General features: G+C 50.1%; 1 protein-coding gene across 1 annotated transcript; it reads left to right on the top strand.

The window, feature by feature from the left end:
- The first annotated feature begins 3204 nt into the window (after positions 1-3204).
- HBEGF (heparin binding EGF like growth factor) lies at positions 3205-15025 on the top strand. The gene is made up of 6 exons (XM_031449144.2): positions 3205-3544; positions 3742-3915; positions 6692-6869; positions 12174-12329; positions 13131-13221; positions 13575-15025. The coding sequence occupies exons 1-5, from the start codon at positions 3499-3501 to the stop codon at positions 13201-13203; spliced, it is 627 nt and encodes a 208-aa protein (XP_031305004.1). The 5' UTR covers positions 3205-3498; the 3' UTR covers positions 13204-13221; positions 13575-15025.
- Positions 15026-15534: the final 509 nt, after the last annotated feature.

Here is a 15534-nt window from a genome sequence, read left to right as displayed (position 1 = left end):
CTTGGAGGTTCAGATTTTGTTCAGATGTTTGACTCGTGGTCCTAGTTCATTATGCAGACCTGGCTGATGTCAGAATTACCTGTCAAAAGTGTAAATGCGTGGGCCCCACCCTAGGAGTTTTGAATTAGGAGGATTGGGGTGGGGCTTGAAACTTTTTATTGTAAATAAATTCCCAGGTAATTCTGATGCACAGGCAGGTGTGGGAGAACCACTCTACTCGTATAGACATCTCAGCCACAGTGGGGAAGGGACTCAGGTTGGTCCCCTCTCCAAGTTCCCTTCACCGCTTTCTTGTCACCGTCAGCACCTCCTCCCCACTGGCTTGCGAGTGCTCTCCCCAACTCAAGGTCTGTATGGCCTAGCAGAGAGTCAGCGGCACTCAGTGTCCCATAGAGACTTCCTTTCCAGAGGCCTGGGAACCCAGCACCAGGCTGGGAAGCAGGATGCCAGGGTTTCTGCTCTGGATTTGCCCATCTGTAACCCACTAGTGGCTCAGGGCCAACAGGTCTCCAAGCCTCAGTCACTCATGGTCAATAGATAGTCAGGGAAATCAGAGTGGCCTGTCTGTCTACTTCCTTAGGAATGTGTCCCTGGCACTTGACAGCCAGAGAGCAGGTTGGGGGAGTGCTGGGTAGAGAGAGGGGAGGACATGAAAGAATCCTGCATAACTGTGCTTTTCCCTTGATGTATCATTTGATGCTCACAGTGGTAGGGAATACAATCTAGCATCTCCCTTGGCCTGTAACTCCTCTATTATCTGTCCCTTGCCTTTACTTCAATGTAATCTCATATCCCTCCCTCCTTTCTGGCCTTCCCGCTGTTCCCTGAGTGCTCCAGGCTTGTTCCCACCTCAAAGTTTTTGCCCTCTGTACATGGCTTAGAATGCTTTCGCACCTTTAAAGTCACAGGCTTTGTTAATCAGTCACTAATTCTGAAGTGTTGTCCCAAGCACTGGGACACATCAGCCTATAGTATATCATTGAATTTTAACTTTCATCTTAGCACTTATCATCATAGGGTCCATTTTCCTTTTTCATTTACTTAATGGGTTGGCTGTCTCCCCCTATTGTAGAATGTGGGCTCCATGAAAAGCATATCCTTGGCTTTCTTGTTTATTGCTGTGTCCCGGGTGCCTGAAAAGCATTCAGGGAATGGTTTTGGAATAAATGAGTTAATGAGGTTGCCCCAGCATGAATCGTAATTCCTTTTTCTGATCAGAGGATCAAATTTCTAAGAGGAGAAGTGACTATCCCAAAACCATTCCAGGCCCTTCCCATAAACCCTGGCTGACACACAAACCTAGCTGGGGCGAGGCGCACAGGTGTGATGAAAACTTGGAGTTGCCCCGTGAGTGGGCTAAGGCTGATGCAGGGGTGAGAAGGCGGAAGGACAGAGTGTGTGAAGGGAGAGGCAGGCTGAGACAGGAGAGCTGGGTGTGAACCTGGCATTGGTGGGGGGAGGGGGGTGACTTGGCTGTCAGGAAGTATTTCCCTCCACCCTCCCCTGGGGAGACCCGTGATCCCAAGGTAGCTTTGTTTTGGGGAAGCAAGTGGTCAGGCAGCTGCTGAGGGAGGACAAAGGTGTGGCCTGGGTGGTGACAATCTACTGAAGTCCTAGGCCCGATACTGATCACCCAAAGGAATAATCCCACAGTGGTGCTTGGCCAAATAGGTGACAGGTGAGCTTCCTTCTAAAACCAGCCCAACCACATGTGGAGCCTCAGATCTGTGGGGAAGGGAGAGAAGAGGTCTCTAAGGAAATGGAATGGTCAATGTAAAATGCTTGGTAATAATAATAATCATAGGTCCCATTTAGTGACAGCCTGTAGTATGTCTGGTACTGTACTAACTGCTCTATATGTGTTCCTTCGTTCAATTTTCAAGAAGTTCTCAATGAAGTAGGCATTACTATTATTGTTATTCCCATTTGAGAGATGTGGAAACTGAAGCTCAGTGAGATTAAATATCTTGGTCCAAGATCACACAGTAAGAAGCAAAGTCAGGATTCCAACTTAGGTCTGTAGTGATTCAAGTGCGTTATGGAAACCCAAACCTGGGGAGAATTGCTAGGGGCGAGTTAAGAGCACAGAGTTGCACTGACCCCTGCAGAAGTGGGGATGGGAAGGGAGAGTGGGATAGACTGTGTATAAATAGCAGGCCTGTTTTTATCCCTACACACGGGCTGAATCAGGCAAGCAGCTCTATCTGGCACAATCTGAGGGCTCTGAATGCCAACCCAGCCCTCTGTCACACAACTCCCTCCCCAGCACGTCCCTGGGAGTTGAAATGCCTACTGAGAGAGTCATTTCTTTGGGTCGGGACACTGACTCCAGAAGACCCCTGTAAAAATACACACGCTGGAAGAGAAACAAGTCAGTCTCCTGGCACCTGTTGAACACAGAAACCTAGGCTAGCCAGCTGGGTCCTGTGGGAGGGGGCTCAGTTTTTAGGTTGGAGAAGAAGATGGTGTTCAAAGGCCAGGAGCAGTATGAGGCTTATTTCACAGCCTGTGTCTCTCCAATCCCAGAAGCCTGGGAATTATAACCCGTAGTTCAAAAATCCTAATGGTGACTATGTATCCTGGAAAATAGATGGGGAGAAGCCACTCCAGCGGCTGGAAAAATCCTAACTTCCTTTGCTGAATTGATGCAAGTGCTTGTAACTGCAACTCTGGTAACCTCGGGCCCACGAGACCTGCTGGCATTCATACGTCTAATGTTTAAATGATAAATGATTTAATTATTATTTAGTGCTCGATTTGTTGGTAGGCGAAGAAGCAGGTTTCTGAAGCTCAGAAGGTGACATGGGTGGAGATCCCTGGTTCAGAGCAGGGATGACAGGAGGGACCAGGCCTGGAAGAGGGGAAGAAGTGAGGGGTGTCCAAGGGCGAAGCTCGGCTCAGCAGACACAAGGCTGCAGCGCGACCAACATTTGGAGAAAGGTAGGAACTGGTCCCCGCCACCTGCCGGTCAGCAGCCCTACCCACAGTCAGGCGGCGGCTGCCCTGGCCCAGTCCCAAAATATGTGAGCACCGCCCCCTTCTCCCGCCCCCTTTCGCCGCCGCGCCCGCGGGGTCGGGGGCTGCGCTGCCGGCGCCTCAAGCCGGGCGGGCGTCCCAGTGCCGGGGGAGGGGAGGGGGGAGGGGGCGGCGGGCGGCGGGGCGGGGCTTTGGCGCCTCCCAGAGCCTTATTCCCGGCCGCGCGCCGGGGAGCGCTCAGTCGACCGAGGGATCTGCGCGCGGCACGCGGCTGGCCAGCCTGACTGAGGCGCGGGGGCTCCGGCGGACAGACAGATTGACTGATTGACAGAGTGAGCAGAGAGGCGCCCAGCGGCCGCGAGCTGCGCGCAGGTCGCAGTCAGGCGTGCACCCAGAGGCCGGCAGCAGACCCTGCCCGGCCGGATCTCCCGAGCTTCGCCGGCCCCGGCTCCGGTGCCAGCGCCCGGTGGCCGCCGCCTCCAAAGTGATTGCTGCCTCTCCGCCTCCGCCGGGTCCGGGACCATGAAGCTGCCGCCGTCGGTGGTGCTGAAGCTCATTCTGGCTGCAGGTAAGAAGGCTGCCGCCGTCCCCGGAGGTCGGGGGGATGGGGAGGCTCTGCTTGGGGCACCGAGGGAGATAGCTGCAGCGCCCCGGCGCGGGCCACTTGGTGGGGCCAGTGCTCCCCGGCTGGCGGGCGCCGGCGACGGTGCGTGGCGACCCGGGGTCTGGGCTGGGGTCTGATGCGGCCGCGCCTCTCACGCGCAGTGCTCTCGGCGTTGGTGACCGGCGACAGCCTGGAGCGGCTTCGGAGAGGGCTTGCGGCTGGAACCAGCAATCTGGACTCTCCCACTGAATCTACGGACCAGCTGTTGCCCCCGGGAGGTGGCCGAGGCCGGGAAGCCCTGGACTTGGAAGAGGGAAACATGGACCTTTTCAGAGGTGGGTGTTGGGGCTGCCCATCCTCGGACCCTGGTGGGAGTTGAGAAATAAGCGGATCTGGCATTCATGCTGATTGGGCACACCTATGGTTTGGGGTTTTTCAAGGGGGACTTCAAGGAAAAGCCGCTTGGCCTGCCAAGCTTACTGGGGGATCCTGGTATACAGGTCCCATTGTCTTTCTTGTCCTTGGGTCTCACGTGCCGAGTTGCTGCCCTTCTGGGTACTTTGGGCAATTGAGACAGGCAAAGTGGCTGGGCTCCATACATTCATTCCTCTGAGGTAATCTGGGTGATAGGAACAAGGAGTGGTTCCTATTGAGATGCTTCCCCTCGAGTTTCTACGTAAAAATGGGCACAAGTCCTAATTCCCCCATCAAATGGCTATTGTGTGTAAAATAAGATAAAAGATGTAGAGATGCTAGGCACACAGTAGGTGTGCAGTGTTAGTCTCCTCCACCTACCTGTCTCCAAGTTGGGGAAACAGAGGGGAATGAAGAACTCTTGGTCTGCCCAGGTAAGGCCAGCACCCCTTGAGGAGGCTGTGAATGGTGAGCACGGGGTCCCTAGAGAGCTGTATTGATGTGCTATGTGTCTACAAATCCTACCCAAAGCCTGGATACTTCCGGACCACTTAGAGTCCCTGGGTGGGATCCTCCAGCCAGCCCAGGTGCTGTGGCTAAGTACATAGAAGCACAGGGCAGAGTCCAGAACCTCCAGTATTGTCTCCTTCCCTATCCCCAGCCACCTGCAGAGATTCTTGAGGGTGGAGCAGGGACTGAGCCCTGGAGCCCTGGAATGACTATATTTGGCTGGAAGGATACCCACCTGTTCTAGCTCCGCCTGCTCAGCCACCCGTCTTCCTTCTCCAGAGCTTCCCTTAGGTGCTGTCTCTGTTTTGTATAAATTATGGATCTGCTCCAAAACTGAGGCTGGGCTTCCACCTTCCATTCTCTTAGTGACCCTCTGGGGTCACCCCTGGCCAGAACAACCTGGATTCTCCTGGCCCTCTCCTCCTAGGCTGGGCAGAGCTGGGCTGTGACTCACCCTCCACCCACACAGCTGCTCCTCATACCTCTGCAGACCTGACTCACAGCTCCCTCTCCCCAGCAGGAGCCTGGCTATCACCCTGTCACTCTCTCCCTCCCTTTTTTGATTGGCTTGGCTCTCCTGCCTCAGTTTCACCACAGCTCTGGTCACTGGTTCTGGGTCTGCACCAGAAGAAACAGGGGACTATGGGACTACTGGCACCTGCCTGTGCCCTTTTCTTGGGTTTCCTGGGCAAAGACGATTTTTCAGATCTCAGGATATCTTCTCACCTAATTTAAATGTTACCATTTATTAAGTGCCTGCTGTATTTTAGGCACTCAATACGTTATTGTGGGTTAATTAATCCGTGTTGCAACCCTCTGAGATAGGAACCCCTGCTATCCACTTTTTACCAAGAACCTCAGGGCTCGGGGAGATTTATGTGACTTGCCCAAGATCACATGGCTGAAATTAGAGCATGGATCTACCGACTTTAGAGCCCCTTCATTGTCTCATTCCTGACTCAACATCCCAGGTGCTCTGGGCTTGTCTGATGGAGGAACAGGGGTGTGTGTGAGGCAGCTTGGTGTGTTGGGATAGAGCACTGGAAATGGACTCCAGAGACCACATTTCAGATCCCAACCCTATATGACCTTGGGCAAGTCACTGACTTTTGGGACCTCAAGTTTTTCATCTGAAAATGAAAAGCCATATTTTTTGAAGTCAGTTCCACCTTGAGGATCCAAGGTCCCCAGTCTAATATGCAATGCTCACCCTTCTGCCAGACATGTCGCTACAGCCACGGACAGTGGGCACCTTTATTCTGCTGGGGACAGGGGAAGGGGGACTGGCATTAGACCCCTGAGCTGATGGGTGTAGCCCATGGTCAGTCCCAGCTGGATGTCTGTGTGAGATCGTTTTTCCCCTTTGAAGCATGGAAAAATGGGGAGAGTCGTTGTTGTTCTAGTTCCTTCTCGATAGTTCTTTACTTTCCATCTTTCTACCCCTTGTGCACTGTACTCCCCATCCTACAGAGCTAGAGACAGGACATTTGGGGATAAATGTAAATGGATCTTTGAGAGAGGGGATGAGCTGCAAAGGGCGCATAGCAAGTTAAGCATTCTGCTCGATGTCAAAAAAGCAAGGCTCTGACGAGAGATGGCTTGCTTGTATCCCTGAGGCTGGTTCAGATTTGGGCTCATTAACCTGGTGCAAATGGATACCCCAGAGGGGGCCACCCAGACATGGGTACTGTTCTTATTTTAGGAGCCTTCTCCTTCTAAAGTACCCTCCAAGTACCTTGTCCAGAAGCAATTTTTATCTCTGACACTCTCTTCCTGCAAGTGGGTCACTGAGTGCAGCATCAGGAAATGAGGCTGATTTAAGGCCAAAATAGAACCAAGTGGGCGTGGGGGGGGGTAGGAGATGAGGATGGACAGTGGGGTGGGGGTGAAGCTGGTAGAATTGCCCAAGCAGCTGCAGTTACTTAACAGAAACTAGCATTCTTAGAATGAGGTTCTTAAACTGAGTTTGTGAAATGCCTTCCTTGGGACTCCCTCAGCCTCTCCTTCCTCCACTGCTTTCTGGTGGTCTGCCCAGGCTTCCCTCAGCCCTTGGGAGGCACTGGGCCAAAGGGCCTTCTCAGGCGTCTGAGTGGAGGTAGTATGAAAGCGTCCTTCCTGACACTGTGCTGTGTGAGCCTTACCCCTGAGAGAGCCGGAGACTTAACAGCATCTACTTTTCTACTACAGCTGCTTTCTCCTCTAAGCCGCAAGCTCTGGCCACACCGGGCAAGGAGGAGCGTGGGAAAAGAAAGAAGAAAGGCAAGGGGTTAGGGAAGAAGAGAGACCCGTGTCTTCGGAAATACAAGGATTACTGCATCCACGGAGACTGCAAATATTTGAAGGAGTTCCGGGCTCCATCCTGCATGTAAGTGTTCCTTCCCTGGGACTGTCTGTTATCAGCTCACTCTTCTTCAGCCACGTGGCTTTTCCTCGTTGTCACTGTTCCTTGAATTCATAATTCTACCCAGTTTCTTCTCAACCTCTGGGAGGAAGTTGGGAGGAGGGGAAATATTTTTAGTCAGCGGAAGGGGCTCCCCCCAACATAGGATGCAATTTCCTGTGGCGTGGGTTTGTGACGCTCTTTCATCCTTGCTTTTCCTGCTTGCTCAGAAATTTCCTGCTTGCTCAGAAATGAGCTTGTGGAGAGGAGAGCTGACACCTGAAGGCAGGTTCATTTCTCTGCCTCATGCCCTACTCCAGATGGGAGAAGCCAGTAGGAAACATGGCAGAGTGGGCTTCCTGGGTGGAGTGGAGCTCGCATAGCCTCCTTTCCCAAGGCCTGCAGGCAGGTCTGAGGTACATTTGGACACATGCTGTGCAGGTGTGTATGCACTCAGACCTATGTGCATGTGAGAAAATGTGGGTTGAATCTGAGGCGTGGCAGGAATGTACAGGAAGCAGTCACTGGGAGCAGGGAGAAGTCTCTCCTCCCTTCTTCCTCACCCTGTCAAGGGCCAGGAGGTGGGGGACAGGGTGGGTATTGGCCTTTGGCCACTGGGGTGGGAAAACACTTCCTTTGTGCGGGATTAGCAGAAAATGGAACCTGACTCAGTAGGCATCAGCCCCTGGTCGGTCAGGCATCACCACCTTCTCCCTGGCAAGGGTGTGGGTGGAGGGGCCATGGGTTCCCCAGCCACTCTGCTAGGCCAAGCCCAGCAGAGGGCTGCCTTGGCAATCCCTCAGGAATGACAGCACTGCCATGCTCTCTGGCAGGCATAATGTCACCACTGTGCCCGAGACCCACACCCACATCAAGCTGCAAACATCCACTCTCTTCTGTTGGGCCCGAGTTTCCTATGGAGAGGCAGCCTCTGTGACCTGGGAGATTCTGGCAGGGTCAGGAGACAGTTGTGTGCACACTGCTTCCCAGCCTGTCAAGAAGGCTGGCTGCCTGGCATCGCTTCTACTGTGATTGGGACAGGTCCTTTGGCTTTTTAAAGCTTTCTTATCCCATCTGATCTCATGTGGCAGAGCTGCCCTGTATTTGACAGTTGGCAGACAGACCCATCCTTCCCCACCATGTCCACAGTCACTTGAGTGTCCTCTCTTATAACATCCTCATCATGAGCTTAATATTGGAGACGGTTGCTTAGAAGTGACCTAGACAGTCCCCATATTATCCTTCCCAAGGTCTTGGGACAGGGAAGGAAATGTTTGTCTTAAGTTTGTAGAATGGCCTCATTAGTACAGGGTGGAGGTGGTGACTCTGAGAGTAGTCAGGATGGATGGATTGAGGCCAGGAATCTGTCTGGGCCAAACTGGTCCAAGGCATTGGTGGATGGAATTTCAGTGCTCAGCTGAGAACCCTTGTAAGGCTGCTCTCCTGGAGAGCTGGGCTGGACCGACCAGCTAAGCCCAGAGAACCTAGAAAATGATGTCCAGGGCCAAGGTGACCTTAGGGATGGTGATGATAAATGTGACAATACCATCCCTTCTTTGCCCTGGAGCTCCAGAGTTTACATTTAATATGAGTTGGGCCCAACAGATACGTGTTGAACACCTACTTGGTGCCAACTATTCTAGGAGATGGGAAGATGTAGTTCTGTCCTGGGATGATTGAAAGCCCTCTGCTGGGTAGACAGGAGGTTTGCTGTCTCTACTTGAAAGATGAGGAAGCTGGAGCCAGGAAGTAGGAAGTGATTTGTCTGAGATCAACAGCTAAATAAAGTAGGTGGAAACAGGACAGGGACTCAGGTGCCTGACTCCCATTCCAACATGCTTTTCATGCCCCCAGGCTGCCCTGGGTGTTGGCTTGCATCCTTCTTCTCTGCCTGTCCTTACAGAGTTGGAGCAGGATTTTATAGAGGGCAGCTATTTTACTAGAGGGCTCTTAAGGCTTTTCCTAGTTTAAGAGCATGGCAATCTGATGTGAGGACTTTGTGTCTGCTTCCTAGGCAGATTTTCAAGGGGCTGGATTCTGTTTCTGGTTTGCTGCCTCCTGCCTCCAGCCTTTGGTACTCAGGGCAGCAGACAACAAGCAGACACAGAGCTCCTGGTTTGGGGGAATGTGACAGCTGGGCACCTACATCTGGGGCCCTTTGTGGCTCCTTCTTGCTTCCAGACCCAGGAACCACCAGCCAGGGCGTGTCCAGGCTGCTGTGGTGAGCTTGAGGCTGGCCGACTTCCTAAACCAGCCCTCTGCAGCCACCATCCACAGGAAAATCCTTTTGTGTTACCAGCCAAAAGTTGCCCTCAAAGAGCAGTTTCCTGGGGCTCCTGACTAGTTGCTGACCCAGAAGTTGGCTGCAAAGTTTCCTGTGGCTGGAGGAAACCTGGGGGCAATTGGGCTGAGGAAGACTCAGTGCTGGAAAAGAGACAGGCTCAAGGGCTTCATTTGGCTTTATTGCTCAGATGCCCAGAAGGAATGATAAGCCCCCTTCTCTTTGGCTGCATCTGACTTTGGTGCCCCATCCTCAGGGTATGGGCACTGTCCTCTGGAGTCTGATTATATAGTAACTCCCACACAAGGCTTTGATTAAGTGCTTTTATCTATATTATCTCATTCAACCTTCACAGAACTCTAATGAGGTAAGCATTTATTGTTCCTCTGTTTTACATGAGAAAACCAAAGCTTAGAAATGTGAAAATAACTTGCTCAAGATCACCCGGCTAGAAATAGCAGCAGAACCAGCCTGGAACACAGGCATTCTGAGTCCCCTCCACCAAATGGTGCCCCCTCCACCTCCTGGGGTAGGGGTGGAGAAATCCAATTTGGAAAATGTATCTGGACTCCAGAGAGTTCTTGCTTCTGTTGTAATAATGCAAGTTCTGAAATGGGTCACAGACATGAGTAGGAGGAACAGGTCCCAGTTTGATGGGTTGCCGGCTCTGGGCAAGACACACGATCATGCCCCAACCCTGGGATGCTTGGAATGCCCCTTCCCTGGGGGAGCCAAGAGTTGTCTGCAAAGGGAGGGAGGTAATATTAGGATGTTTACATTATTATCCTTTTGACTCAGGGTGGGGGTGGAGGGATTATGTAACTGAATTGCGGGACTCTGAGGCCAAGCTTTATTTCTATCATCTGAGTAACTACCTGTGGGGTTTGGATGATGGACTGGGAGTGAAAAACAGACTCAACTTCAGCTTCCCTCCCCCCAGGAAAGCACAGTCTCTGCAGTCAGCCAGACCACTGGGTTGAATCCTGGCTCTCCCACTCACTAGCTGTGTGATCGTGGGCGAGTTTTCTAACGGAGGTTAAGCCTCAGTTTGTTCATCTTTAAAATGAAGATAGTAACTCCTTCTTCACAGAGATGTTTTTGAGGCTGAAGGAAATGATCCTTGTAAAGCAATTAGCACAGAGTACTTGGCTTATAGGGAGCCTGAAATGTTTGCTATTTATTATTCAAGATGATGATGATGATGATGATAATAATAATAATAATAATAATAATAATAATAATAATAATAATAATAATAATAATAATAATAATATGAGAGAGCAAAGAGACAGTCTTTCAAACCCATCAAACCCATCAGATATGTGTTTCTGCAGGGTAACCTGCACTGTTCAGAATGGAAAGAATTATGAATTTGGAATCTGCCAAGACTAATTTTTAATCTTGGCCCTTCTCCTCCCACTTGTGAAACATTTGGCAAATCGCTTACTCTCTCTGACCCTAATCTTAGTCTTTCGATCTGTGAAAGAGTCTACACCTGCCTACCAGGGTGTTATGAGTCTCAGTTAAGGTAGTTGATAAGAATACTGTCTTGTAAACTGTAAACTGAGGTGCACAAATGATTTTCCAGGGGCATCCCTGAGAGCATCATCTATTGTCCTGGCAGGATGGGGGTCATTGCTTTGCCCATCTGGGCCGATGGGACAGATGCATGGAGAGGCTAGGCAAGGAACTGTGTGCTCTGCTGTGGACCTGACCTGCATTTATCCTACAGTGAAGTGGTTCCCCAAAACACCCAGGAGGAGCTGGGAAAGGGAGAAGTGCTGGGCAGGAAGGCAGGGGCAGCCCGGCCCCTGGGTCTGGACAGGTCTGCTCCTTGGAGCTTTTCTGGAAGAGCAGGAAGAAGGGGATTCCTTGCTCTGAGGCACCAAGTGCCTAACCTTCTTCCCAAAGGATTGGCAGTTCAGAATAGAGGGCCACCAGGTTCTCAGTGCTTCCGTCAGCTGCTAGTGGCCTGAAGTCCCTAGACAGACAGAGCTGCTACACCCCTGGCTGAGCTCACTATCACACAGTCCACATCCATGTGTCTGCCCTGCTGTGTGACTGTAGGGGAAAACAGCTCTGCCCTTCTGTGACATGGGGCTCCTACTACATCAAAGGGTCTCTGGGGTGCTCAGATAAAGAAAGGGACATGAATGTGCTTGTTCAACTATAAGCACTTCCCAGTCTTCCTAAGAGCTTCCAGGAAAAGTTTTGTGTTAGAAGAGGCAGTTGCCATCTGATTTATTTCTTGAGTGAGAGAAGCCAAGGGGTTGTTTCTGATGGTCTAGAATGCACAGGCAGGACAGCTGGGCAAGAAGATGTTTTCTTGGTTTGTTGGCTTTGTCCTGTGATATAGGAAGCCTGATAGCCTAGCGTTCGGAGGCCAAAGGCCAAAATTAAGCTCTCAAGTTAGGCCTTGCACTCAGAGGGAGCTGGGAGTTAAATGAAGGAAACGAGAAAAATGACTCCTGGCAAAGGAACGGGGCCTATTAATAGGCTGGGCAGTGGCAGAGAGAGACTGGACGCTGAAAGCACTGGTGGGGAAGGCTGGGTTTATTTCTGGGTCAGAGTGTTGAGGGGCCTCACTAGAGGGAGTGATACTGAATCCCCTCAGCTCAGCCCACCAGATCTTGTGCCTAAGTCCTCTGAACTGGCTTAAACAGAACATCTTAACACAAATGTAGTTAATTATCCACACGTGGAACATATCTAGCCAAGCCCTGAAGTCCTCCGTTGCTTTTTCCCTGCCTGGAGCAGGAACTTTGAGCCAGAAAACCAAAGGGAATGGAGAAGGGAGAGGGTGTGGAGTGAGGGAGGAAGGCTACGGAGCCTTCAGAGGGGCTTCTAAGAGTCTTGTATGGAGAAGGATAGAGGAAGGACAGAGATCACTGTTAGGGACTGACAGGCTGAAGTTGTGGGGAGTGGGGTTTTGCTTGTGTAGGTGGCCTATTGCCAAGAGTCTGGCCAAACCACTAACCTCATCTCTGCTTTGTTCTGTTTTGGACCAGCTGCCACCCAGGTTACCATGGAGAAAGGTGCCATGGACTGAGCCTCCCAGTGAAAAATCGTTTATATACCTATGATCACACAACCATCCTGGCTGTGGTGGCCGTGGTGCTGTCATCTGTCTGTCTGCTCGTCATTGTGGGGCTTCTCATGTTTAGGTGAGTGTCACAGCTATTTCTGCAAATCACTTCTATTCCTCCTTCTCCAGGATCTTCTACCTGATGGTGACATGAGCCTTCCAACCCCCCAAATCCTGGTCTAGGAGCATTCCTGGGTATAGGGTTTCTGGTATGGATCCTCTGGTATGACATGAACCTGGCTCCTCTGGTATAACATGAGTCCACTCTCTAGAGCCCAGGGCAAAATTGCCAGGCCATAGCAGGTCTTGCTTCTTGTAGCAGAATCAGCAGCCCACCTGTGGAGCCACCTCTTCACACAGTTCCTCCTCCAGGCTCTGATCTTTGATGGCATTAGGGTATGGTTTGGTAGTCGGGGCCTGGGTGGTGCTATTGGTATATCCTTCCAGTTCTGAGGCATCTGGACCTCAGGCCATGCTTCCAGTCCAGGTTGTGTTCTAGATTGGGGAAACCTACTAAGCACTCTGTGCCCATTTACAAGGAGTGCAACTCATCTGTTTTGAGACCTGGATCAAGTTACCTATCTTGCTAAGGGTTGTAATCTTTCAGTGATGATAATCTCTGTCTACCTACCTCATAAAGATGTTGTAAGGATCATATAACTGAGGTGAAAGTTCTTAGCAAATTATAGCCTGTTGTTAGAGACAGGCATCCCTTGAGGTAGTCGGACCTTTGGCCAGAGGTCTGCTGGGCCGCCATATCCTCTAGGATTTTCCAAGTATAGAGAGAACCACTGGGCCAGAGTCTTTCAAAAGGACCAGCTCTGGGACCTGCACCCTCTTATAGTAGGCAGAGCTTGCTCACAGAACTTATCTTCCCCAGGTACCACAGGAGAGGAGGTTATGATGTGGAAAATGAAGAGAAAATGAAATTGGGCATGACTACTTCCCACTGAGAGAGACCTGTGTTCAAGGTAATGGTCCACCCTTTGCCCCCTGGCCCTATCACTATCTTTCCTGGATCTGTTTCTAGGCATGCTGAATTCTTCTCTTGACCTACGGGTTGGGGGACAGGCTACTGTGGAGTCAGGGTTCCACTGCAAAATTATTTTTAAAAAGGCTTTTGGGGCTGCATCTCCAACTAGGGTGAAAGTTGCTAGAGAGATCCCCAGGAGAGATGCCTGAGAAGATAGCTTCTCCCATCCTCTTCTTGTCGCCTTCCCACCCCTTCCCAGAAGATCTTTCTACTTCTTGAGAGTGGACCCAGGAGACTCTTAAGACCTTTTAAGCTGAATCCATCTTTAAATGCCTTCCTCTTATGCTTTAGGAATCAACTGGGGACTGCTACCTCTGAGAAGATACAAGTTTTGATCGATCGCAGACTCTGCAGAGGAAAAGGACTTCACAACTAGCCATGAAGATTCCTTCATCCCCAGTTGCCATCTAGATTGGACCTCCCATAATTGCTTTGCCAAAATACCAGAGCCTTCAAGTGCCAAACAGAGTATGTCCAGTGGGATCTGGGTCAGAAGAAAGCAAAACTGAGGGACTCTTTATGCCCTTTGGATTCCCCTCCACCAAGTCCCACTTACCCCCATAAGTTTGTTTAAACACTTATCTTCTGGATTAAAACGCCAGTTAAATTCCATATGCTCCAGGATCTTTGAAAAAAAAGAAAAAAAGAAGAGGAAGAAAGAAAGATTTGTGGGTTGGAAGAAAGTAACAAAGATTGAGAAGCCGTGTACTCAAGTAGCCACCAAGGGATCTGCCAATTGGACCCTCCAGCGCTGGATTTGATGAGTTAACTGTGAAATACCATAAACCTGAGAACTCTGAATTTTGGGACTTATACCCAGATGGAAAAATAACACCTATTTTTGTTTGTTGTTTGTTTGTTTGTAAAATGCCTCTTAAATTATATATTTATTTTATTCTATGTATGTTAATTTATTTAGTTTTTAACAATCTAACAATAATATTTCAAGTGCCTAGACTGTTACTTTGGCAATTTCCTGGCCCTCCACCCCACATCCCCCACCATCTGGCTCAGCATCACTCTCCTCTGCCACAAATCTGAGGTGGCTCTGTGACCCATCTGTAGTCATCTATTTTTCTGTCCACATCTCTGAAGATCCTCCATGATCAGAGTGCCACAGGGAGTGTTCTGTATGGTCAGGATATAGGAATTAACTTTGTCAGATCCACTCTGTGAGTTGGATTGCAGTCTTGCCTAGGCGATTGTGTCTACCGTTTATGTTTTGAAAGCCCAAGGTGCTGATGTCAAGATGTAACAGATATCAGTGTTTCCCTGTGTCCTCTCCCTGCCCAATCTCAGAAGAGGTGGGGCTTCCATGCCTGCAGCTTTCCTGGCCCCTTACCCCTCCATTGTCCCAGGCCCACAGAGTGGGAACTCACCTTCCCATGTGTCAAGACATTTCTCTTACTCCTGCCATTCTTCTGGTGCTACTCCATGCAGGGGTCAGTGCAGCAGAGGATACTCTAGAGAAGATACTAGCAAAGAAAAAGGCTGAGGAGGAACAGGAAACTTTGGAGCCGACTGTTCTCAGTAATTGATAACCTACCAGTTGCTACAGAAAAGGTTGGAGGTGAGGCAGGCTTTTGTGTAAACCCGCCCACCTCACCAAAACTAGCAAGGTATGCTGTCATGGTCCCTTCTGGAAGTTTCTGGTGCCATTACTGAACTGTTACAACCTGTATTGCCAAACCTGGTTCATATTTATACTTTGCAATTCAAATAAAGATAACCCTTACTCCGTAGCCTTCTGTCTGCTTGTTTTAACTGGGAACTGGTTTAACAGAGGTATTTTCTTTTTTCTCTTTTTTTAAATTTATTTTTTGATGTTTTATGTAAGTACGTATGTATGTATTTATAGGGGGGTAATTATGTTTATTTATTTATTTTAGTGAAGGTACTGGTGATTGAACCCAGGACCCCATTCATGGTAAGTGCGCACTCTACCACTGAGTTATACCTTCTCCCTAACAGAGGTATTTTCTTAGCTCTGACTCAGTATTAGGCTCTACACCAGGCCTATTTGTATATACTGTCTCAGTATCCCCAACAACCCTGTGGTGGAGGTACTGTTGGCCCATTTTTCCAAAAGAGGAAACTGAGGCTTGGAAAGATTATGTAACTTGCCTGAGGATATAGTGTCGGTAAGTGACAGAGCTGTGACTGGTAATCTGACTCTAAATATTTGTCTTAATACTTACGCCATCTCTGAGACAGGAGAGAACAGACCTTTCACATAGGAAGTTTGGCTGGC

This window comes from Camelus dromedarius, chromosome 3 (assembly GCF_036321535.1).
Source record: "Camelus dromedarius isolate mCamDro1 chromosome 3, mCamDro1.pat, whole genome shotgun sequence".
In the NCBI taxonomy this organism is placed as follows: domain Eukaryota; kingdom Metazoa; phylum Chordata; class Mammalia; order Artiodactyla; family Camelidae; genus Camelus; species Camelus dromedarius.
Note: the sequence above shows the minus strand (reverse complement) of the source record. Positions and strands in the feature narration are given on the sequence as shown.